The 23,567-nt window shown below is 59.1% G+C and overlaps 2 protein-coding genes across 11 annotated transcripts in view; one reads left to right on the top strand and one right to left on the bottom strand.

Moving 5' to 3' along the window:
• Nucleotides 1–4,709, top strand: part of TMEM54 (transmembrane protein 54) — a 12,916-nt gene extending 8,207 nt beyond the window's left edge. For 2 of the 6 annotated variants that reach the window (XM_029080478.1, XM_029080477.1), the window contains 5 exons: nt 1,296–1,489; nt 2,074–2,133; nt 2,711–2,899; nt 3,546–3,680; nt 4,370–4,490. In XM_029080478.1, coding sequence (XP_028936311.1) covers nt 1,296–1,489; nt 2,074–2,133; nt 2,711–2,899; nt 3,546–3,680; nt 4,370–4,444 — 653 coding nt within the window. In that variant the 3' untranslated portion in view covers nt 4,445–4,490. The other 4 variants (XR_003765066.1, XM_007671754.3, XM_029080479.2 and 1 more) reach the window with 4 other exon arrangements.
• Nucleotides 4,659–23,567, bottom strand: HPCA (hippocalcin). Of its 5 annotated transcripts, none has more exons than XM_029080483.2 (5): nt 23,468–23,567; nt 11,412–11,448; nt 8,609–9,009; nt 7,474–7,579; nt 6,072–6,169 (listed from the first exon to the last, which is right to left on the bottom strand). In XM_029080483.2, the coding sequence occupies exons 3-5, from the start codon at nt 8,984–8,986 to the stop codon at nt 6,072–6,074; spliced, it is 582 nt and encodes a 193-aa protein (XP_028936316.1). In that variant the 5' UTR covers nt 8,987–9,009; nt 11,412–11,448; nt 23,468–23,567. The 5 variants fall into 5 exon arrangements, with proteins under 5 accessions (XP_028936317.1, XP_028936316.1, XP_028936315.1 ...); XM_029080482.2 differs by having other exon boundaries at nt 8,609–9,006; nt 23,468–23,566; XM_029080481.2 differs by lacking the exon at nt 23,468–23,567 and adding an exon at nt 12,385–12,592.

Below are 23,567 nucleotides of genomic sequence, written 5' to 3'. Positions count from 1 at the left end.
GGGAGCCTGGGTCTGGGAGGCCCACTTCACTCAGGCCCCCTGACAATAGCCGACGATGGGGACTCTGCTAGGAACTTGGGGAGGAGGAGTTGCGAGAGGGAGAATTTAAGGGCTCCGGGAGGGTCAGGCGACCTGGTGACCTCCTGGCATCCCCCATAACGCTCCCTCTGAGCTGCTCTCTCTCGAGGACCCCTGGGGCCTGGAGACCCCTTCGCATCCCCGCCCCCCGACCCAACCCCAATACTCCCCTCTGCGCTGCTCAATAGACAGGTTCCCCAGGGTCAGTCCAGGTGCTACCACCAACCTGCAGATCTGTGGGGGACAAGGCACTGGGCCCTGGGGAGACCTGGCCCCCGGGAAGCTCGTCTTCAGGCCCCCACTCCCTCTTGAAGGCGGGCACGAGGAGAATCCAGGGAGGGAAGAAGTGGGAGAGGATCCTGCGGAGAGGAGGGGCACGGAAGCGACAATGGGGCTTACCAGGAGCACACCCGGGGTGTGGGGGTGCAGTCACGGGGCCCCCCCAACCCGGCTGCTGTGAGGGGGAGGCTGTGCGTGAAGCGGTGGGGGGGTGGGGGGTGGGGATTGCGGGTCCCAGCCGCTGTCAGCTCCCTCTGCCCTCCCCCTCCCCCTGCCGTTGCCGCCGTTGAGCTGGGAGCCGTGGCTGTGGCCGAGAGGGAGGGAGCGTGTGCACCGTGGGGAAGTGACACAAAGCTGCCGTTCCCTTCATTGCCTCTCTCCCACGTCGCTGTCACCGCTGCACCCTCGATTGACAGCCGCGGCAGGGAAAAGCGATGGGTGCGGGGTGGGTGCCACCCTGGCAACCCAAACGGGCCGACCCAGCCCTGCCGAGGCGCAGGCCGGACCTGCGGGGGCTGGGTTGGGAGGGGACCAGAGAAGAGCGAGAGGGGCCCGGGGAGGCCCGAGGATGGGCAGCGTTCTGGTCACTGGGGAGGAGGGTGGTGGGGACGTTGGGGGTCGGGGTGCTGGAATGTGGGGGTGGGGGCAGGCCGGGGGAGAGAGCACCCTGCTGTTTGAGGACTGGTTAATCTTTGAAAGAATCTGCTGCTTGCACAAAGTCCAGCCGCACACGGCCTCCCCGCCTGACGCCCCCATCTTCCCGTCTGCGTCACCCGCTTCAACCCTCGGCCCCCCGCCCCCCGCACCACACAGGGAGGTTCTGAGGGCCCAGCGGCTCTTCCCTCCCTCCCGCGCGTCCCGGAGTCTGGGACGGGAGGACCCCCTCGGCCTCAGGACCCCTCCGTCCCCCCAGCCTCGGCCTCGTCTCCTCCCGCCAGGTGGGAGGAGCCTCGGGGCCTACCGGAAGATCCTGATGAAGACGGGGCTGGTGCTCATCGTCCTCGGCCACATCAGCTTCATCGCGGGGGCCCTGGTCCACGGCATGGTGCTGCGCTACATGATGGACACGCATGACGCCGTCACGCTGCAGTACTCCATCTCCAATATCCTCGCCGTGACCTCTGCCCTCTTGGTACCCGCCCATCTGGCCCTGGGGAGGCTGGTAGCGGGAGCCCTGGCTGAGATGCAGTAGGACCTAATGGAAAGAGCATAGGACTGGGAGTTGCAAGATAAGGGTTCGATCTTCTTCTCTGGCCCACGGTTTCCTCATCTAGGAAATGGGGCTAAGATACCAGATCTTCTCCCATTTTAGACTGTGAGCCCCAGGCGGGTCAGTGATTGAGTCCAATCCGTGACCCAGAGTAAGCACTGGGCAAGTGGCCATGAATATAATTATTATTTTGGGGTGAGAACAATGAGAACTGGTCAATCCCAGCTCTGGCAGTGGCTGGAGGTAAGTACGCTGGGCTCGGAAGGTGCCATTTTCAGGAGGGGGTCTTGGGTCGGGAGGAGAGGATCGTCTTTGGTGTTGAAGCCCAATATCCTGTGGGGAGAATTTAGGGAAATGGAAGGAGGATGGGGAAGGGGGTTACTGGCCCTCCAACCACTGGGCCCCAGGGGGTGATGGAGCAGCCCCTTAAGGGATGGGAGAACTGGGTCTGCCTCTGATGCCCATCTCACCCCCAGAGAAGACCCCACCATGGGCTTCCTTTGCAGATCATCTCCTGTGGCATCACAGCCATCGTCCTGTCCCGCTACCTCTCCCGCACCCCCCTGGTAAGGATAGGGACTGGGGTACGGGCGGAGGCTTTGTCCGAGGGGGAGAGTTGGATCTGGGGGAGAACAAGAGGGAGCTTTGCTGTAAAGCCTCTGCAGGCAGTGGTGATGTCAGGCCTGGGATCAAGGTCAGGGCTGGGGCTGGGGCCACTGGGGGCGAGGGTGGGATCTGAGGGTATTTCTACCTGCTGGGCAGGAGAAGGAAGGAGGGGCTGCGGGGAGGGTGTAAAGTGCCAGGAATGGCAAGGTCTCACGATGGAGCCCTCGTGGCTTGGTTCCTTGCAGGCCTCGGGCCCTCGGCTGGGCTCGCATTCACTCATTTATCGAGCGCTTACTGTGTGCAGAGCACTGTCCTAAGCACTTGGGAGAGTACGATACAACGAGAAACACATTCCCTTCCCACAAGGAGCTTACGGTCCAGGGTTTACAGGAGGGAGCTCCCCCGACAGGGGTGGGGCTGGGGGCGCGGGGGGGTCTCTCTCAAGAAGAAAAGCTCGGGCTTCGGTGAGCTGCGGGGTGGAGCCCTGCTGACCAGTCTCCTCTCCCACCCTTTGTCTCCCTGTTCCTCTGCCTCCAGCGGTGGGCGGTGTTCATCATGAGCCTCACCAGTGCCCTCTTCTCGGTGACCTGTGCCCTAGGGCTCCTGGCTTCCATCGCCATCACCTTCGCCAACCAGGGTCAATCCCTGCTGGCCACCTGCTCCTTCAGCAGCCCAGAGCTGGCACAGTTCTCGCCCGACTGCCCCTTCGACCCCACGCGCATCTATGTCAGTGCCCGGCGATTCAGGGGAGGGAGGACCGGAGGAAGGGAGGTCGGGAGGGAGGCCAGGAAGGAGGGGAAGAGGAGGAAGAGAGGCTGGGAGGGAGGCCAGGAGAGGCGTCCACTGCCTGGAGGAGGACATCATGCCCCAGACGCACCTAGACATCATCCACCTTTCTGGCACCTCCCGCCCGCAGAGGCAGGGAGCCTGGTGACTGGAGAAGGAGGAGGGACAATAATAATAATTATTATAATACTTGTTAAGCACTTACTTCACGCCAAGCACTGTTCCAAGGGCTGGGTAGACACAAGTTAATCAGGTCGTACACAGTCCCTGTCCCACATGGGGCTCACACTCTTAACCCCCTTTTACAGATGAGATAACTGAGGCCCAGAGAAGTGAAATGACTCACCCAAGGTCACACAGCAGGCATGTGGCAGAGGCGGGATTAGAACCGAGGTCCTCTGGACTCCCGAGCCCGTTCTCTTCTCATCCACTAAGCCACGCTGCTTTTCAGGACCAGGACCAGGCCTGCAAGACTGGGTGGGGTTGCTAAACCGTGCTCCGGGGAGCTGTTGAGCTTGAGAACAGGCGGGGGATTTGGCGGCTCTCTCCGTACCCCACCACCTCCGCCCCCCGTGTGCTCCAACAGAGCTCCACGCTGTGCCTGTGGGGCATCTCCTTGGTCCTCGAGGTGGCAGAGAGCATCTTCAGCGTCCGCTGTGCCCAGCTCATCCACCAGCTGCTGGAGCTGAAGCCCTGGTGGGGCAAAAGCAGCACCAGGATGGTAAGAAAGCCCTCCCTGCAAACCTCGACCCCTGCCGCGCCCCTCCAGCCCTGACCGAGCCCTCGCCTCCCCCTGGGCCCCCGTCGCCCCCCATCTTTGATCGTTTCCCCGGCATGTTTGCAGCACCCAGACTCCTCAGGGGAAACTGAGGCTCAGAGAGGTTAAGCCGCTTCCCCGAGGCAATGGCGGTGATGGATCCCCCCGGGACTTGAGCCCAGATCCCCCGACTCTCGGGCCTCACCCCTGGACGGTACCAAATGGAGAGAGGCAGCCCCGGCCCCTCGAAGGAAAGAGGAGAGACAGGGTGGGTGCATTCAGTGTTCTGAGTTCCACGGAGCTGGCACCGGGACCGATGGGCGAGGCCGAGACCGGAGACATGCTGGCTGTGAGGTCGTAGGCCTCTCCCTGGGGTCTGACCCCAGGGGACCCCTTAGGGGTGACGGAGGCCCCGAGGGCAGCCCCCTCCCTCCCTCATCTCTTGCTGTTCTCGGGTCTCGTTCCCTGGAGGGTCTTGGGGGGGTGGGGGGTGGCAAGGGGGGGAAGGCGTGGGAAAAGGAGAAGCGACGGGGCTGGGCCGGGGTCCAGGCGGCCGGGGGGACGCCGGACGCTTATGGCCTGCAGGTGGGGGATAGTCCCCTGCTCAGATCCAGGCGGCCGGGGGTGGGGGGCTGGACTCTTATCACCTGCAGGTGGGGGATAGCCCGGAGCTCAGCGAAGGCCGAGACCTGCTGAGCTGCTCCAGCTCAGAGCCACTGGCCCTCTGAGGGGCCTCCCCCGCCCCCTGCCCCCCACCCCCAGGCTCCTCGACGACCCTGGCTGTGCCCCCTCCCCCCCTGCACGCCCGCCGCACTGACCGACCTGCCCCCCCCCGCCCCTCCCCTGGCCCCTCTCCCCCAGGATCCCGCCCCGCAGCCCTCCTGACCCAGCCCGGCCACTGTCTGGACCCCCAGAGCCCCCAGAGACGGTCGCCCGGCCAGCTGCACTGAAACAAGACTTTAATTCTGAAGTTATTAAAAAGAACAAAGAAAATCTGAGTCGACATGCACGCGCGCGGCGTGGAAGGGGCTGGGGGCTGGGGGCTCGCCTGCCTCCCCCCTCCTCCGGGGTAGGAGACAAGGAACCAGAGGCCCGGGAAGGAGAAAGGGACGCGAGGGAGGAGGTGGGGGGGGATTAGGGAGGGCGTGTTCTCACACACATGGAGGCTGGGGAGTGCGTGTGTGTTCGTGTGTCCGTGTGCGAGACGAAGTGCTCGGAGGTGGCGGGGAGGGGCTGTCCTGAGTGAATCTCCACCCCCCGCTCTCCTGTCCCCCAGATGGACCGCAGATTCCTCGGTGGGCTTTGTTCCCTTTTGACAATATCTTCGCTCCCCACCCACCTCCCCCTGCAACGGCAGCTTTGGGACTTGACAAGGTGGGCGGAGGCCGCGGGTGGGGAGAAGGAGGCCCCGGGGGAAGAGGGGTGTGGCCGTAGACCTGGATACTTGGGTCGGAGTCGGGGGGGAGGGGGCGGAGGGCGGTCTGCAGGGAGTTTCCCTTCCTCCTCCGAGCGAGGGAATTGGGGCGAGGGTGGACGGGAAGCCAAAGAGGTGGATCCTGTCTAACTGGGACTGCCGGACTCTCCGGCCGCCAGTGGAAGCTTCCTGCTTCCCTTCTGGCCCTGTGTCCTGGAAGGAAGTGAGCGTGTGTGTGTGTGTGTGTGTGTGTGTGTGTGTACGTGTAATGGGACACCCGGGCCTTGAGGGGCACGGGAGTAGGCTGGCCTCTGGAATGGGCACGGCTCTGCCCTCCCTCTCCAACCCCTCCGCCCCCCGCAACCTCCTCAGCTCCGAGGGGGAGGCCTGGCCTGGGGGGAGGCTGATAGGCCCGAGGAGACGATCCCCCCTGGCCCTGCCTCTCCCACAGTGGTCCTCCCGAAAGCCCGTGCCCGAGGTGCCCAGCCCCGTGCCCTCCACCTTCCCCTTGCCTACTGCAGGATGGAGGAATAAGGGGCGGGGGGCGGGGGTCTCTCTGTCAGATGCCTGACCCAAACCAGCTGAGCCCAGGTGCAACCGCCGCCTCCCCCGCTTTTCTCCCCGCCCCCAGGCTGGTCCCGTCAGATGGGAGCCTGGATCCCCTCCCTCCCTCAGCCAGCCGGGGGGCAGCTGGACCCCCATCCGGCCCTCTCCCTGGCGATCCGGGCCCCTGCTCCCCGGGGTGGGGGGTTGGGGAAGACACGATCACAGCCACGGGGTGGGGGGTGAGGGGCGCGGGGGTGGGGGGCGGCTGCCGGGCCGTGCGACCCCGGGAGCGAAGGGGAAGCAAAGACGGGGGGCGGGGGAGTGCGGGGGAAGGGGGTCTGGGGGTGCGGCGCGGGGAGGGGGGAGGATTCCCAGTCCACCCCTCCCCCTGAGGCTCAGAACTGGGAGGCGCTGCTGGGGTCACACTGGAGCAGCCGGACTATGGACGGGTCGCTCTTGGCGCCTTTGATGAACTCCTCCAGGGACAATTTGCCTGGGTGGGAGAAGGAGAGCGGATCTCAGCTAGGCCCGAGCCACCCCCGCACCCGGCAGCGCGACCACCCCCCCCCCCAAACCCCACCCCAAAGACCCCCGTCTGCAGCTTGGGACCGATCTGGGCCTTCCCCTTGATTTCAGAGGGGAGCGGAAAAGGGAGATGATGATGATGTTGGTATTTGTTAAGCGCTTACTACGTGCAGAGCACTGTTCTAAGCGCTGGGGAAGATACAGGAGAATGAGGTTGTCCCACGTGAGGCTCATTTACAGATTTTACAGATGAGGGAACTGAGGCACAGAGAAGTGAAGTCACTTGCCCACAGTCACACAGCTGACAAAGGGCAGAGTCGGGATGTCACTGACCGGTAAACCTTAGCCCCTCCAAGTTCCTGCACCAATCGATCAGTGATCCCCCGATTAGACTGTGAGCCCGTCACTGGGCAGGGATTATCTCTATCTGTTGCCGAATCGTACATTCCAAGCGCTTAGTACAGTGCTCTGCACGTAGTAAGCGCTCAATAAATACTATTGAATGAATGCATGATACTTAATGAGCGCTTACGGTCTGCGGAGCATGGTCCTAAGCCCTTGGAAGAGTACACTATAATAATAATGACGCGCTATGTGCCAAGCACTGTTCTTAACTCTGGGTGTAGATACAAGGGAATCAGGTTGTCCCACGCGGGGCTCACAGTCTTAGTCCCGATTTTCCAGATGAGGTCACTGAGGCACAGAAAAGCTAGGCGGCTTGCCTAAGGTCACACCGCAGACAAGTGGCGGAGCAGCATGGCTCAGTGGAAAAGAGCACGGTCTTGGGAATCAGAAGAGGTGGGTCCTAATCCCGCCTCTGCCACTTGTCTACTGCGTGACCTTGGGCAAGTCACAACTTCTCTGTGCCTCAGTTACCTCATCTTTAAAATAGGGATTGAGACTGTGAGCCCCACGTGGGACACCCTGATCACCTCATATCTACCCCAGCGCTTAAAACGGTGCCTTGGCACATAGTAAGCGCTTAACAAATACCATAATTGTTATTATTATTACTAACACAGTTGCTCCCTGCCCACAATGAGCTGACAGTCTAGAGCCCATCTCCCCCAATCGAACGCCTTCCTCGCTCCCGTCCCCCTCTTCCCAGCCCCCGCCACAGCTTCCAGCCGGGGGAAGATCTTTTCCGCAGCCCCTCCGCCCCGCGTTCGGTCAATCCTCTCTCCCGCACCGGGGCGAGGGGCTGGGATCCTGGGCCACCCCCTGGAGGGCTCCGCGGCCCCCCTCCCCCAACTCCCCGAGTCCCCCTCTCACCATCGTTGTTGGTGTCCATCTGGCGGAAGATTTTCTCCGTCCTCTTCTCCGGGGTCGACTCATCCTCGGGCATCTTCATCACGGAGGAGACCATCTTATAAATGGCCTAAGGAGGGAAATGGGTGGGGAAGAGAAAGGGGAGGAAAGAAAGAGTCGCGGGGTGGGAGGGGTGGTCAACCAACTGACAGCCCAGCCGGGAGAAGCCGGAGTGAGCCCAGAGTCAAGCCGGGAACAGCCCCGGGGGGCGGGGAAGGGGCTGGAGCCCTGGGGGAGGGTAGAGCATCCTTAAAATAGAGCTGGGTTGGATCCCCAGGCGTTTTCCGGACCTGCCGCAGGTGAACCGCCAGCGGCGTTGACCTGATTAGCTGCGGATCTGTCTGCCCCAGCGCCCCCCCGCCCACCCCTGCAGCAGGCACAGGGTGCCGCCCCAGATTTTGGGGGTGGGGGCAGGCGACTCCTGACTCCCCGACCCTTCCCCATCCTCTTTCGGACCCCCGCAGTGACCGGGAAAACCCCAGGTAGATCGGGATGCGAGCTTGCAGTACCGACCGCAACCAGAAGGGGGCGGCGGAATTCCCAGGTGACCTTCCCCGTTCCCGGCTCTGCCCTCGGGAAAGGACGAGGACTGGGGGGCTTTGGAGAGGTCTGGAGCCTAAAGGTTTTGGGGGGGAGGGGGATCTTGGGGGTCCAGAAGTTGGGGGTTGGGTTGAGGCAGGGCCTCAGGAGAAGAGAAAGCGGGGAGTCCGAAAGGCGGTGGATGTCTCGGCCTCGCACTCACCCCAGCTGGGAGAGCACGATGGGAGGAAAGGAGCTGGGGGGGGGGGGGATGGTGGGAATTGGGGGGGGGGCGCCCAAGACTTTGGACAGTCCGTGTATGGCATGCAAATATATGCGAGAACGAAATGCAAATGAGCATCTGCTTTTAAGTCAACAGCTTGGGCACTTTTGGGTGAGAGGCTGGCAGCGCCGAGGAGGGAGGTAACAGACGGAGGCTGAGGAAGATGGAGATAACAAGGAGAGGCCGGGGGAGGGAGAGAGGAAGGTGCACGGGAGATGGAGGTTTCAGAGGAAGGTGGCGGGGGTGGACGGGGAAGGGAACGGGAAGAGGTCAGGGGTCAGGGGCGGGGCCCGGCACCTGGACGATTTCTAGCATCTCCTCGCGGCTGATGTAGCCGTTGCCGTCCAAGTCGTACATGCTGAAGGCCCACATGAGTTTCTGCTCCAGCTTGCCGCGGGAGGTGACGCTGAGGGCGATGATGAACTCCCGAAAGTCGATGGTGCCATCCCCGTTGGTGTCGAAGGTGCGGAAGACGTGCTCGGCGAACTTGGAGGCGTCGCCGTAGGGGAAGAAGTTGGCGTAGATCTTCTTGAACTCCTCCACGTTGAGGATGCCCGTGGGGCAGTCCTTCAGGAAGCCCTTGTACCACTCCTGCAGCTCCAGGTCCGAGAACTCCGTGTTCTCCCGCAGGTCCTGCAGCATCTCTGGGCGCAGCTTGCTGTTCTGCTTCCCCATGGTCGCTCCAGAGTCCCGGCCTGCTGCCCAAGGAGAGGCGATGGTGGGTAGGTAGGTGGGTGGATGGGTGGGTGAGGGAGCGGACAGAAGGCGCCCCCGGCCCCTCTGCCTCCTTCCTGGGAATCTCTCCCTCCTTCCCGGGTGGGGACGGGATCTCGGAGAGGGGGGACGCGCTCGGCCCCGGTGGGGACCGGCGACGTCCAGCCTCCCTGCCCACTTCCACCCTTCTGACTTCTCGCGACCACTCCGGTTCAGTCTCTTGTCGCCCCCCACGGCCAATTCCTGCCCCGCCCGGGGACTCCCAGGGCAGGAAATCTCTCCCAAGGCAGGAAGCCGCTCCCCTGGTCCAGGGTGGGGCCGAGTGGCCTGAGGGACTGAGACGGACAAGGAGTGGCCGGACATATTCTTCCCCCTGCTTTCTGCCCAGTCTCTCCCTGCCGATCCAGAGGGACCCAGGAGAATTGAGGGGGGGGGGGGGAAGTGCCTAGAGGTCGGGCCCAGAGGAGGGAGGGAGGGGGAGCCTCCAGGGGAAAAACAACTATCATTGCCCTCCAACTCCGTAGCGTCTAGAGCCCGGGCCTGGGAGTCAGAAGGTCATGAGTTCTAATCCCGGCTCTGCCACTCGTCTGCTGTGTGACCATGGGCAAGTCATCACTTCATTTCCCTGTGCCTCAGTTACCTCACTTGTAAAATGGAGATTGAGACCGTGAGCCTCATGTGGGACAGGGACTGTGTCCTACTGGATTTGCTTGTATCCATGCCAGTGTTTAGTACAGTGTCTGACACTTAGTGAGCGCTTAACAAATACCATAACAATGATAATTATTATTATCTGCACTGTGTCGAGCACCGACCGAGTGTGAGCACACAAACGTGGGGATATGGGTGTGAGCGTGTGTGTATGCGTGCTTGTGTCTGCATGCGTGCGGCATCGCGAGGAGCCAGAGCCGTTTAGCTCAAAGAGCCTCAGTTTCCCCACGTGAGAAAGGCCACATTTCATCATTATCTGGGACTCCAGAAAGAATAGATCTGAGTGTGAGATTCCCTGGACATGGCTCCGTGTCCCTGGGTGGGACAGAGTGTTTGCACCCGTCTGTGGGTCCATGGGGTGAATGAAACCGTGTCCACGCTTGGGGCACTCGAGGCAGGTGTGTATGTTTAACTGTAGGGTTACTGGAGGCATGATAGAGTGTGTGTATGTGTGTCTGCTGTATTTCCTGACCTTGACCTCTACCTCCTGATCCCGACCCCTCACTTCCTGACCCTGACCCCCTACCCGCCCGTGTCCCTTCCGGGACAAGTTGGGCGAGTTAGATTCTGGGGCTGGGGGCGGACCTGGGAAAGCCTTGGTTGAGGGCCCACCGGGAAGGGCCGGAGAGCTACAGAATTCTTACCCCTTTCTCCTCCTCTCCCTGGGGGAGAATCTGCAGGTATCTGGATACCCACGGTGGGGGGGGGGGGGACGAGGAGGGGACAAATTCGAACGGGGCAGCGCGGGCGGGGGTGGGGGTGGGGATGGAGAAGAAAGGGGAAGGGCGGGTGGGCACCGCCTGGAGCCCCTGGGAGAAGTTGGGAGGGGTCGAATGAGGCTGCAGCTAAAGGGTGGGAGGCAGAGTGCCTCCCCCTTCTCTTCCGAGGAGCGCCTCGTGCGAGGCTCCCTCAAATTGGGTCAGCCCATCGAGGGGCAGGAACCGGTGGGCAGAAACCGGTGGGCAGTAGGGGGATTGAACCTTTCCGGGGGAGGAGGCGGGAAGGAGGGAAGGGAGGGAGGGAGGGGAGCGTCGCCCTGCGCTTGAGGATCCGAGCCGGTTAGACAACGATGGGGAGCGCGAGAGGGAAAGCTGAGGGGTCCCTATGGGCCGCCCCCGGCACTCCCTCCTCGGCAGGTTTTGACTTCATCCCTCCCCGGGGGGAGAGGGAAGGGGGCTCAGCCCCAGCCCCCCGCTTCTGTCCCCCTGGAACCCTTCAGGACCCCTCGCCCCCCGCCCCCCGACGGGTCCTTGCAGTGATGAGTCTCGGGGATGGTGAACCCGACCCTTCGGGCAGTTCTCCCTCGAGTCTCGTTCTCCGTCGCCCTCAAGGTCTTCCCCTCAGGACCTCGGAGAGCCCCCCGGCTTCCTCGTGCCCCCCGCCCCCCGACCCAAGGCGGAGCTGAAGCGCCTCCCGACGGCTGACACCGGCTCGCCCCCTCCCCCGGGGCGGGAGGTCCCGGCGCAAGATGCGCGCCCACCCGCAGCCCGACCCCCTCCCCGCCTTCCCACCCCTCTCTCCATCCCCTGCGCCCCGGACCCGGGCCCGATAGGGAAGACGGGCTCCAGTCGGAGCCCCGGGGGTCCCGAGCCGCTTCTCCCCGCACCCCCGGGATCCTGGAAAACCCTTCCTCCCTCGGAGCCCCCAGCCCCACCCGGAGCGCGGCCCCACTCACCCAGACGCGAGCAGACACTGCGCAGAGAAACCGGGCTCTGCAAAGAGAAAGGCGGGCGGGTGAGGACGGCCGGAGGGGCGGGACGGGGGGGAGCCCGAGGCCCCGGGAAGAAGGAGGGAGACGCCCCCCGCCCTCCTCCCCGTCCAGGGGAGACCCCCTCCCCCCGTTCCCCCTCGGCCTCGTCTTCCCCCGGGCTGGGTCCCCGCCCCTGGCCGGCTCCGAGGACTCCCCCGTCTCCTCCCGCACGCTCCCCGCCTCGGTGGGAGGGGGACGCCGGGCTCTCCGCTCCGGTCCTTCGCCGCGCTCCCGAGGCAGAGCAGAAGGGGGCAGGGGGAAGGAGAGAAGATGAGAGGGTCGACCGAGAGAGAGGGAGGGTCCGCGGGAGACGGGGAAGCCCGTTCCGAGAGCTCCCGCAACCCGAGCATCCCCAGTCCCCCGCACCCCGAGCATCCTCAGCCCCCCGCAACTGAGCATCCCCAGCTCCCCGCAACCAGAGCATCCCCAGCCTCCGCAACCAGAGCATCCCCAGCCCCCTGCAACCCGAGCATCCTCAGCCCCTCGCAACTGAGCGGCCCCAGCCCCCCGCATCTCGAGCATCCCCATTCCCCCGCATCCGGAGCATCCCCAGCCCCCCGCATCCCGAGCATCCCCAGCCCCCCCGCATCCCGGGCATCCCCGGCCCCCCTCAACTAGCTCCCCGGGGAGGGCGGTGGGAGTGGCCCCGGGCAGAGCCCCGGGACCCCCTCTCCTGAGGAGGGAGATCATGGGCCCCCCACCCCAGGACAGCCTCCCCACCCCCCACCCCCCGCCCCCGCCAGCTCCATCCATCCCTTCCCACCCGCTCCAACCCCAAAGGGAAGGACCCGCGTGGAGCCGGTGCCGCCCCGGCCCAGCCCCCTCCCCCGCCGCCGGGCAACTTGTGGCCCCCTGGTCCGCCGCCTTCTCCCCCCCACCCCCTCGCCCCCCTACCCACCTGGCGCTGGACCCGCTGGTTCTGCCCCCGGGGCCGGTGGGCACTGCCCAGACCAGAGGCGAGGCGCCTCCTCTCCCGGGTCCCCCGCTTCCCCCGTCCCCCTCGCCCCTCGCCCCTCGCCCCCCGGGTCTGGGCTCTGCGGACCGCTCAGCCCCGGCCCCGGATTTAATAGCGGAGTCTTGGCGGGCCGGGCTGCTGCGGGGCTCGGCACCTCCGGGCGGGGGCGGGGGGAGGCAGGGGGAGGGTCTCCGAGGCTGAGCCCACCCCCTCCTTGTCTCCTCCCTGCGGCCCGCCCCTCCCCTCCCCTTCCCCCGGGGGGCCCACCGGACCTCCTGGTCTCCCCTCCGCGCCCCGGCTCCGGGGAATCGCCCTGCCCGGCCTCTCCACCTCGTGCCCAAAGAGGCGGGCTGGCGCCGTCCTGGGAGCTCCTGGGGGCGAACGCCATGTGAATGGCACGGGAGCGGGGGGAGAGAGAGAGGATGAGGAGGGGGCCGAGGGAGGCCCTCAGGATACCCTCAGGATGCCCTCGGGATGCCAGGGCGCCTGGACGGTAAAGCGCACTAATAATTAGAGTAATAATAGCAATTATGGTACTTGTTAAGTGTTCACTATGTGCCGAGCACTGTTCTAAGCGCTGGGGTAGATACAAGGCAGTCAGGTTGGACACAGTCCCTGGCCCACACAGGGCTCACAGTCCTAATCCCCATTTTATAGATGAGGTAAGTGAAGTGACTCGCCCAAAGTCACAGAGCAGACCAGTGGTGGAGTCGGGATTAGAACCCATGACCTTCTGAATCCCAGGCCCATGCCCTATCCAGTAAGCCACACTGCCTCTCAAGGGATCCTCTCCCTCGACCCTCAGTAGGTGTTCACTCGGCCTGCTCCCCTTAATGTTGCCCTGTCTCCTGGGACCCTCCCCACCTCCTTGCCTTAGGGATCTCAGGGTCTTGAGTGTGTAAGGGGGTAGAGGAATGTGAAGGAAGGGTCCTTCCCGCTTCAGACCCCACCCCAATCCTACTGCCCCCAACCTCCTTTCTCCTCTGCCAGTCTTCTGGAGCCTCCAGCCTCAGCTCTGGCTCACAGGGGACAAAACAACCCTCTGCCAGGACGTGGGGGGGGTTGTGAAGGGGGGAAAAGCAGAGGTCTTCGACCAGAGGGAGGGGTCTTTCAGAAGTACTGTGAGCTCCACGTGGGACAACCTGATTACCTTGTATCTACCCCAACTCTTAGAAAGGTGCTTGGTACATGGTAAGCATTTAAATACCATCATTATTATTAGTATTATTTGCCAAGCACTGTACTAAGTGCTGGGGTAGATACAAGATAATCAGGTTCCACCTGGGCCTTACCGACTAAGAGGGAGAACAGGTAGGAAATCCCCATTTTGCAGATGAGGGAACTGAAGCACAGAAAAGTTCAGTGACTTTTGACTTGAAGCAGGATGGCCTAATGGAAAGAGCATGGGCCTGGGAGTCAGAAGGACCTGTGTTCTAATCCTGGTTCCCCTACTTGTCTGCTGTGTGACCAGGGCAAGTCATTTAATTCTCTGGCCTCAGTAACCTCAGCTGGAAAATGGAGATTAGGACTGTGAGCTCCGGATGGGACAGCAAATGTGTCCAAACTCATTAGCTCGTATCTATCCCACTGCTTAGAACAGTGTCTAGCACACAGTAAGCGCTTAAGAAATACCTGAAAAAAAGACTTGCCCAAGGTCACACAGCAGATAAGCGATGGAACCGGGATTAGAATCCAGGTCCTCTGACTCCCAGGCCCAGGCATTTTCCACTAGGCCACTCTGTGTTTGCCACTTACCCCTGAGGGTGGGTGTCCTGACAGTAGTCACTGCTCCTCCGCTCTTCCCCCCTTCAGCTCCCACTGACCCTCTCTCAAGGGCCTGTGGCCTCCAGGGCCAGGGTTCAGCTCCAGAAGAGAGGGGCCAGAGGACACTGGGCAGAGGATGCCAGCCTGCCACCTGGTCAGCCGATGCCAGGGAAGCCCCGAGCCTTACTTCTCCCCATCCCATCACGATGTCCTGGGTAGGTGGACAACTGGGCTAGAGTGGAGGAAGATGGGATGATCAGATTTCCCCACCCCACCCCCAGCCCCACAGTATTTAGTCCACAGCCTTATAGTCTATCATCTCCCCTTTCTATAAATTATTTTAATGTCCATCTCCTCCTCTAATAATAATAATGTTGGTATTTGTTGAGCGCTTACCATGTGCAGAGTACCGTTCTAAGCGCTGGGGGAGATACAGGGTAATCAGGTTGTCCCACGTGAGGCTTACAATCTTAATCCCCATTTTTCAGATGAGGTAACTGAGGTACAGAGAAGGGAAGTGACTTGCCCACAGTCACACAGCTGACAAGTGGCAGATCCGGGATTCGAACCCATGACCTCTGACTCCCAAGCCCGGGCTCTTTCCACTGAGCCATGCTGCTTCTCTAGACCTTAAGCTCCTTGTGGCCAGAGATCGCGTCTTCCAACTCTACTGCACTGTCCTCTCCCGAGCGCTTAGCACAGGGCTCTGCTCACGGTAGGTGGCTCGATATCGATTGGTTGATTGATCTCCCTGCAGAGGGATCTGGGTCAGCTAACCCTCCGCCCCTCTCCCCGCCCCCAGAAAGGCCGGAATCTGCTGCCTCGAATTCAGCACGGGCTCAGCCAATAACCTGCCTCCACAAGGTGCCCACGGAGCCAAGGCAGCCGTCACGCGTGGGGGCCAAGCTGTACCGGGCCATGGCCGGATGGCTTGGGAGAGGGGGTGGAGAGCCATCTCACTCCAGTGAATGTCAGGCCCGGCAGGACCCGGCAGCTCAGTGGTGGGCAGGGACTGTGTCTGTTACATGGTTGTGTTGTCCTCTCCCAAGCAATTAGTATAGTGCTCTGCGTACAGTAAACACTCAATAAATATGATCGATTGATTGATCGATTGGTGGCCCGAGCAGGCTGGGGTTGGATGGATGGATGGATGGATGGATGGATGGATGGATGGATGGATGGGGAGTGGGAGAAGGTGGGATGGCCAGGCTGGGGGCAATAAGAGGGGAGGGAGGGAAGGTTGCCCGGGACAGACTCTGCTGGTCCTGGCAAAGGGGCCAGGTTGCCAGTGAGGGGGCACTGGATCCCCTCCCCCTCAGCAGCCCCCGTGGCATCCCTGGCGGTGGCCCCCAATGCCCCCCGCCACCCTGGCGGCCCCCAGGGCCCTCCAAGAGTCATCACTCTGCAGTTTGCAGGCTCGGGTGTTGCTGGTGAGGCAGCTGCCAGAGTAACAGTGTCCATCCTCATCCTCACATCAACCTCCCGCTGACTGCCCAGGACCATCAGCGGGGACCCCTGTCCAAGGACCCCGGCCTAGCCTCCTGGGTCCTCTCCAAGTGGTCCCAAAAGCTTCTTGGGTGGAGTTTGGTCCCACCCAGCCAGATGGGGGCAGGGGAGGGAGAGGATGAAAGGAGAGGGAAAGAAGGTAGAGAAGCAGCATGGTCTAGTGGATCAAGCGGGTCTGGGAATTAGAAGGACCTGGGTTCTAACCCCGGCTCTGCCACTTATCTACGGTTTGACCTTGGGCAAATCACTTCTTTGCTCTGTGCCTCAGTTGCCTCATCCGTAAAATGGGTGTAAATGGGCATTAAGACTTGAGCCCCATGCGGGGCAGGGACTGTGCGCTCAACTGTATATATTTTCGTTACCCTATTTATTTTGTTAATGAATTGTACATCGCCTTGATTCTATTTAGTTGCCATCGGTTTTTATGAGATGTTCTTCCCCTTGACGCTGTTTAGTGCCATTGTTCTTATCTGTCCGTCTCCCCCGATTAGACTGTAAGCCCGTCAAACGGCAGGGACTGTCTCTATCTGTTGCCGACTTGTTCATCCCAAGCGCTTAGTACAGTGCTCTGCACATAGTAAGCGCTCAATAAATACTATTGAATGAATGAATGAATGAATGAACTGTGTCCAACCCTATTAGCAGGTATCTATCCCAGAGCTTAGAATAGTGCCTGTACATAGTAAGGGCTTAGCAAATACCACTAAAAGGAGAAAAGGAGAGAGGGAGAGGGAGGAGAGTCTTCTTGGAGGTTTCTGGGTCCTTCTCTCACCTGCATCCAATCTTCCGCCTCCTCTCCTAGACAGACATCTCTCTGGTTCTTAAAGATCTGATCAATCGATGCTATTTATTGAGCACTTACTTTATGCAGAGCGCTGTACTAAGTGCTTGGGAGAGTACAATACATTAGCAGACACTTTCCCTGCTCATTGCAAACTTACTGCCTGAGAACACCCATAGTCAAGAGTGCTTACTAGAGTCTCACTTTGATCCATCTTACTGCAATGTAAGTGAATTTACTCCAGGTGCACCTCCGGAAAAGGAAGAGGATGACTTAGTGCCCCTCCTTTTTTTAAAACGGTATTTGTTAAGTGCTGATTATGAGTCAGGTACTGGGGTAGATACAAGTTAATCAGGTTGGACACAGTCCCTGACCAAAGTTCACAGTCTTAGCCCCCATTTTACGGTTAAGGTAACTGAGGCATGGAAAAGTGAAGTGACTTGCCCAAGATCATACAGCAGACAAGTGGCGGAGCCAGGATTAGAACCCAGGCCCTGGATCTAACCCCTTTCTTGCCAAGGAACCTGGAGCCGCTGGCTTTTACATCTCAGAGGAGGGGAGAGAGGAGGATGGGGCTGGCTTCAAGGGCAGAGGAGCAGAGAGCTGCCAGGCTGATTCCCCACACCCCCCCCACACCACCCCCAACCTCCCATCCCTCCACCCCGTCACCCAGAGCCTCTCACAACAGCTTACAGCACCCCCAGGGTGGACCAGGGCATCTTAACTGAATGTGTCTATTTCTAGTTGTATTGTACTCTCCTAAGCACTTAGTACAGTGCTCTGCACACAGTAAGCGCTCAGTAAATACCATTGAACGAACAAATGAATGAATGAATGAATGAATGAATAAATAAATGAATGAAAAGGACCATCAGCTTCTGCAGGATCTATTTGTCCCTCTGCCCCTCATCTTTTGGGTGTTCTGCCCTGAGGATGAGACTTGGACAAGAGGCAGCTGGAGAAGAGGCTTCATTCACTTTTTCTATTTCCTTTGACATTCCCGGGGCCAGGATGGGGTGCGGGTGGGGGGAGCGATATGCAAACGCAGGCAGAAGAAGATGCATATTCATATTTGGGGAGCCCTGGTCCTTTTCCCGGCCAGATCCAGGGAAGGAGCAGGGAGTGGGATTGGAGGGGAGGAGCAGTTAGGAGAAACAGGCTCAGTCCTTCCCCCTGTTCGAAGAAGGGGCCGGAGGTGGTGGTGGTGGGGAGGTCAACCCAGCAGATCCCTCTTCCTTATAATAATCATAATCATGGTAGTCGTTAACCGCTTCCTATGTGCCAAGCACTGTTCAGAGAGCTGAAGGTGAGACCCCCCGGCAAGCCCCCTCAGTCCCTGCCCCGCGCAATCTCCCCAGACTGGAACGGTTTAGAAATAATGTCGGGAGCAGATGGCCGGGCAGATGGACGAAGAAGCCCCCTCGGTCTGAATTACACAAACAAACATTTATAAAGTGATTAAAATCGCCGCTCCGGCAACGATGCTCGAGGGCCACGGTGAGGGGCGAGGGGGGAGCCGAGCGGCCCTCGCCCCCCGGTTGGGGGGATCGGGGGAGGCCCCGGGCTCGGGCCCCTCTGTCTTCCCCTCCCCCCGGCTCCCATCTCTGCTCCGTCGCGGACCGCCCACGGACCAGAGGGGAAGACGAAGACGCTGTCCCCGGAGCCGGAGGCTCAGCCAGAGGGAGACGGCTGGTCGTGTTCCTCCGAGCCTCGAAACGCCTGTTCCCGAAGATGTTGCTCACGGAGAAGCTGAAAGACTCAGCCCTCCCTCCGTGGGTTGAGGGGGAAGGGGGCTGTCACCCGGCAGAGCTGACACCCTCCTTCTCTGACATGAGAAGCGGCCTGGCGAAGTGGCTAGAACCCGGGCCCGGGAATCCGAAGGTCATGGTTCTAATCCCAGCTCCACCGCTTGTCTGCCGAGGGACCTTGGACAAGTCACTTCGCTTCCCTAGGCCGCAGTTACCTCATCTGGAAAATGGGGATTGAGACTGGGAGCCCCACGTGAGACGGGGACTGTGTCCAGTGCAATTTACGCGTATCCACCCCCGAGTTTGATACAGTGTCTGGCACATCGAAAGAGCTTAACAAATACTATTATTATTATTATTCTCAGGGTGGGAGAGATATATTCGGCCTGATGAATGTGATCCTAGGGGGCAGGGGGCTGGGTGGGGGGCTCACTCCAGCCCCAAAATCTGACACAACAGGGCCTTATCCTGTTGCCGATGCTGATAGAGATGAGGAGGATTACGGTATTTCAGTAGTCTAACGATGTGTCAGGTACTGTTCTAAATGCTGGGGTAAATGCAAGTTAATCTGGTTGGACACAGTCCCTGTCCCATATGGGGCTCACAGTTTAAGTGGCAATCAATTCATGGTATTAATTGATCCTCAACCCCAGAGCCCTTATGTGCACCTATTTAAATTATGCATTTAAAATTATTGATTGATATTAATGTCTTTCTACCCCCTAGACTGTAAGCTTGTGGTGGGCGGGGAAATGTGTCTGCCAACGCTGTTGTATTTCAACTCCCCCAAGTGCTTAGAACAGTGCTCTGTTGTCAAAAAATACCATTCATTGATTAGTATTTATTGAGCGCTTACTGTGTGCAGAACACTGTAATAAGGGCTTGGAAGAGTACAGTGCATCACAGTCCATAGGCACGATCCCTACCCACAATGAGCCTACAGCCTAGAGGACAAGAGTGAGGAAAGAATTGAGGAAACTGAGGCACTGAGAATTTGTGACTTGCTCAGAGTCACATAGCAAGCAAGTGGCAGAACCAGGGTTAGAATCGAGGTCCTCTGCCACCCAGGCTTGTGCTCTTTCCGCTAGTCCACACTGCTTCCCAGCCTATTCCATCAATGGACTCAGTGGAGAGTGGGTCCCTGTGATGTAAAATTCAATTGTATCGATGGAATTTTTTCAATGGTATTTGTTAAGCATTTACTACGTGTCAAACACCGTTATAAGTGCTGGGGTAGGTACAAATGAATTAGGTTGGACACAGTCCCTGTCTCCCATCATGTCTACATACCATGATTGATTGGGAGACAGCGTGGTTCAGTGGAAAGAGCCCGGGCTTGAGAGTCAGAGGTCATGGGTTTGAATCCCGGCTCTGCCACTTGTCAGCTGTGTGACTGTGGGCAAGTCTCTTCACTTCTCTGGGCCTCAGTTACCTCATCTGTAAAATAGGGATTAACTGTGAGCCTCACGTGGGACAACTTGATTAACCTGTATCTACCTCAGCACTTAGAACAGTACTCTGCACATAGTAAGCACTTAACAAATACCAACATTGTTATTATTATTAATAAGAGTATTTATTGAGAGCCCACTAGATGCAGAGCACTGTGATAAATGTTTGGGAGAGTACAGTACAAAAGGGTTGGTAGGCGGGATCCCTGCCATCAAGGAATTTATGGTCTAGTTTATGGCAGTCAGCAGTACTGGGCCAGTTCTGAGAAGCAACATGGCCTATTCATTCACTCAACTGTATTTACTTAGCGCTTACTGTGCACGGGGCACTGTACTAAGCGCTTGGAAAGTACAATTCAGCAACAAATGGAAACAATCCTTACCCAACAATGGGCTCACAGTCTAGAAGATAGAGCCCAGGCCTGAAAGTCAAGAGGATCTGCGTTCTAATGCCGACTCTATCCATTGTCTGCTGCTTAACCTTGGACAAAACCTCGTGTCGGCCAGGAGCTGTGTTTGGCTTGATTATCTTGTATCTGCCGCAGCTCTGCCAATTGCCTGCTGTGAAACCTTGGGCAAGTCATTTAATTTCTCTATATCTCAGTTTCCTCATCTGTAAATTGGAGAGTCAATACTTGTTCTTCCTCCTAATTAGACCGTGAGCCCCATGTGGGACAGGGATCGTGAGGATTCTGTACCTACTCCGGCCCGGTCCTGGCTGTGCCCCGGGCACTCCAGATGTTAAGATAATAATAATAATAATAATAGTATTTGTTCAGCACTTACTATGTGCCAGGCACTGTTCTAAGAGCTGGGGTAGATACAAGGTAATCGGGTTGGACATAACTCCGTCCCATACAGGGCTCACAGTCTTAATCCCCATTTGACAGATGAGGTAACTGAGGCCCAGAGAAGTGAAATGACTTTTACCCAAGGTCACACAACAGACTTGTAGCAGAGCTGAGATTAGAACCCAGAACCTTCTGACTCTCGGGCCCGTGCTCTATCCACTAGGCCTCATTGATACTTCCAGCCCACCTACCCATCAGATCCCTACTTGAAAAATCCAGACTAGGCCAGCATCCTAAAAGGGAGAGGGCAATAGAGGGTGAAAACTCCCAATCCCAACAGGGCGAGGGAATTAGGGAGAGAGGAGGAGGTAGGGGAGGGATGCTGAAGAGAATGAGGAGAAAGAATGGAGAGCAAAGGGACTGACTAGGGGGGAGGGAACCGCTCAGAGAATCCAGGGCTGTGACCCGCCCCCGGGCTGGCCTCTCCTCCGGACCCCCCAGAGCCCCAGCCCCTCTCCCCCTCCCCCGCCTAATCTTCGTATCTATTTTAATCCTGGGGCTGGATGTCAGTTCGGGGCTGACGCAGGCTGGGCTCAAAGCTTCCCATTTTCGGTTCAAACCTGTCCCTAAAACCTCAGTAATCTCTTCCCCGGGCCCGGGGCCAAGAGGGAAATGGAGATCTCGGGCCTAGGTCTGGGCACCCCCTGGCAAGTTGGCGTGGGGTGTGGGCATGGAGTAGGCATGGAACATGAGCCTGGGGAGGATGGGAGTGGGCACAATTTAGGGAGCAGGAGGTGGTGCCAGGAGGGCCAGGCCCTTCCCTTACTCCAACCCTCTTCCCTCTTTCCTTCACACGTCTCCTCTTCTCTGCTCCCTTTTCTCCCATCCCTCTGACCACTGCCTTGGTAAAGGGGTTTATGCCCCCTTCTGGGCCCTCTCCAGGCCTGACCCTGGCAGTGCCCAGCAGGAGACCCAGAAAGGAAAAGTACCTGCAGGGACAAGGGCAAGGACAGAGGCAGAGGCAGGGTCTGCCTGGAAATGCCCCTTGGAGCTCTGGAGATGCAGAGGACAGGCACCCCATCCTAATCCTGCTCCTGAGGAGGAGAACCTGATCCAGTGGAGCAGGAGGCAGCTTAAGGCTGGAGCTGCTGGTTCTGGGCCTCTGTGTCTCCCTGTCCCTGCCCCTTTTTGCTGTCTCTGCCTTTGAGCCCTCCGCCACTGCCTCTCTGTCTCTCCCTATCGCTGTTCCTTGACTCCATCTCTGCCTTTGGACCCTCCAGCATCGGGTCTCTGTCTCCCCCTGCCTCTGACTCTTTGTCTCCGTCTCTGTCTTTCGGGCCCACCAGCACTGGGTCTCTGCCTCTGCGCCCCGGACCCCTGTGTTTCTCTGAGCCTCTCCTGCTCTGTCTCTCTGTCTCTGCGTTCTCTGGGTGTCTCACTCTCCAGGGAGACCTGCAGGTATTTCCTCCGTTTCCATGGTGACTGGGAAGCGGCTCTGGGCTCTTCTCCTGCTCCGCACGGGCTGCTGAGGAGCTCCTGGGGGTGATCCCAGCCCCAGGGCCCACTCGCACATACCCGATATCATGTATACACATTCCAAGGGTGTCCCTTTCTGTCCCCAACACACACACACACAAACACACACACACTCATATCTCACGTGCACACATATTAGATGCACACGGTAAGTGACAAGCAATGTGCTAAGCCTTTGGGCAAGTACAAGATAGATTGAAAACTCCAGTCCCTCTCCTGTGCCACACAAGACTAACAGTCTTAGAGAGGGAGCAGGTATTTCATTTTCTATCTCCTATCTTATTTATATTGTACAGGAGGCTGTTAGGCCAATCAGAGGGTTGGTATCGGGTGGAAGCTGTGATGAGCCGATTTGTACATTCCCAGCGCTTAGTACAGTGCTCTGCACATAGTAAGCGCTCAATGAATACTATTGAATGAATGAATGAATGAATGAGCACCCTCCCTCAGCCCCACAGCACTTACATACAGATCTGTAATTCATTTATTTATGTTAATGTCTGCCTCCCCTTCTAGACAGTAAGCTTCTTGTGGATAGAGAACACGTCTACCAACTCTGCTATATTGTACTTTCCCAAGTGCTTAGTACAGTGATCCGTATAGAGTAAGTGCTCAATGAATATGATTGATGATTGATGGGTAGCTCCCTGCCTCTCCTATGTAGTCTTCAGAGACACAAGGGTCTAAGTCCCACATAATAATAATTATGGTACTTATTAAGTTCTCACTGTGTGCCAAGAACTGTTCTAAGCACTAGGGCAAATGCAAGTTAATCAGGTAGGACACAGTCCCTGTCCCACATGGGACTCTCAGTCAATCCCCATTTTACAGAGCAGGTAACTTAGGACCAGAGAAATGAAGTGTCTTGCCCAAAGTCTCACGGCACACATGTGGCAGAGCCAGGGATTAGAGCCCAGGACCTTCCGACTCCCAGGCTCGTACTCCATCCACTAAGCCATGCTGCTTCCCTGAAACGCGGTTCTCTGATCAGGAATTGAATCCAGGTCGCGGCTGTGAGAGTGCCAGATTCTAACTTCTAGACCACCAGTAAACACATGAGTCCTGGGAGAGTCTGCGGTTCGGCCTGGGGTTAGAGTCCTCGCCGCTCCTCCCTGGTTGGGATGGGGGGGGGGGCTCCCCCTAAACTCTGGCATCGGGGTCTTTGGGGGGGAGGGGTAGACAGAGGAAGGGCTGGTGGAGGACAGGGATTAAACCCAGATGCCAGCCCAGCCGTCAGGTCCACGGCTGTTTCAGGGATTTGTGGCCTAATGAAGTTTCCTGGAATCCCAGCCCGGCGTTGGGTCCGGGGCCTGATCCAGCCCGGAAGCCGCACTGATTCCCCAGTGGGGTCCGGGGCCAGGCAGAGGGGAGAGGCCACGGTTGGGAGACCCTGCCCCCCTCCTCCCTGCCCCCCACCCCGGGAGAGTATTAAGGCTGCTTAACTCTCACCTTGTTGGGAAGCGGAGGTCAGAACCAGGTGAGGGTGGGTCTCAGGGGCCGGGGGTGGCCCTCTTTCTTGGTCGGGGGGTGCCCCAATTTGGGGGGCTGA

The sequence above is a fragment of the Ornithorhynchus anatinus genome, chromosome 16 (assembly GCF_004115215.2).
Source record: "Ornithorhynchus anatinus isolate Pmale09 chromosome 16, mOrnAna1.pri.v4, whole genome shotgun sequence".
Classification (NCBI taxonomy): domain Eukaryota; kingdom Metazoa; phylum Chordata; class Mammalia; order Monotremata; family Ornithorhynchidae; genus Ornithorhynchus; species Ornithorhynchus anatinus.
Note: the sequence above shows the minus strand (reverse complement) of the source record. Positions and strands in the feature narration are given on the sequence as shown.

Coding starts and splice junctions, on each gene's coding strand:
- HPCA (XM_029080483.2), bottom strand. CDS start 8,986: ATGGGGAAGCAGAACAGCAAGCTGCGCCCAGAGATGCTGCAGGACCTG. Junction 7,580..8,608: donor AGATGCTAGAAATCGTCCAG/GTGCCGGGCCCC, acceptor TTCCCTCCTTAG/GCCATTTATAAGATGGTCTC. Junction 6,170..7,473: donor GATGGACACCAACAACGATG/GTGAGAGGGGGA, acceptor TCTCCCACCCAG/GCAAATTGTCCCTGGAGGAG.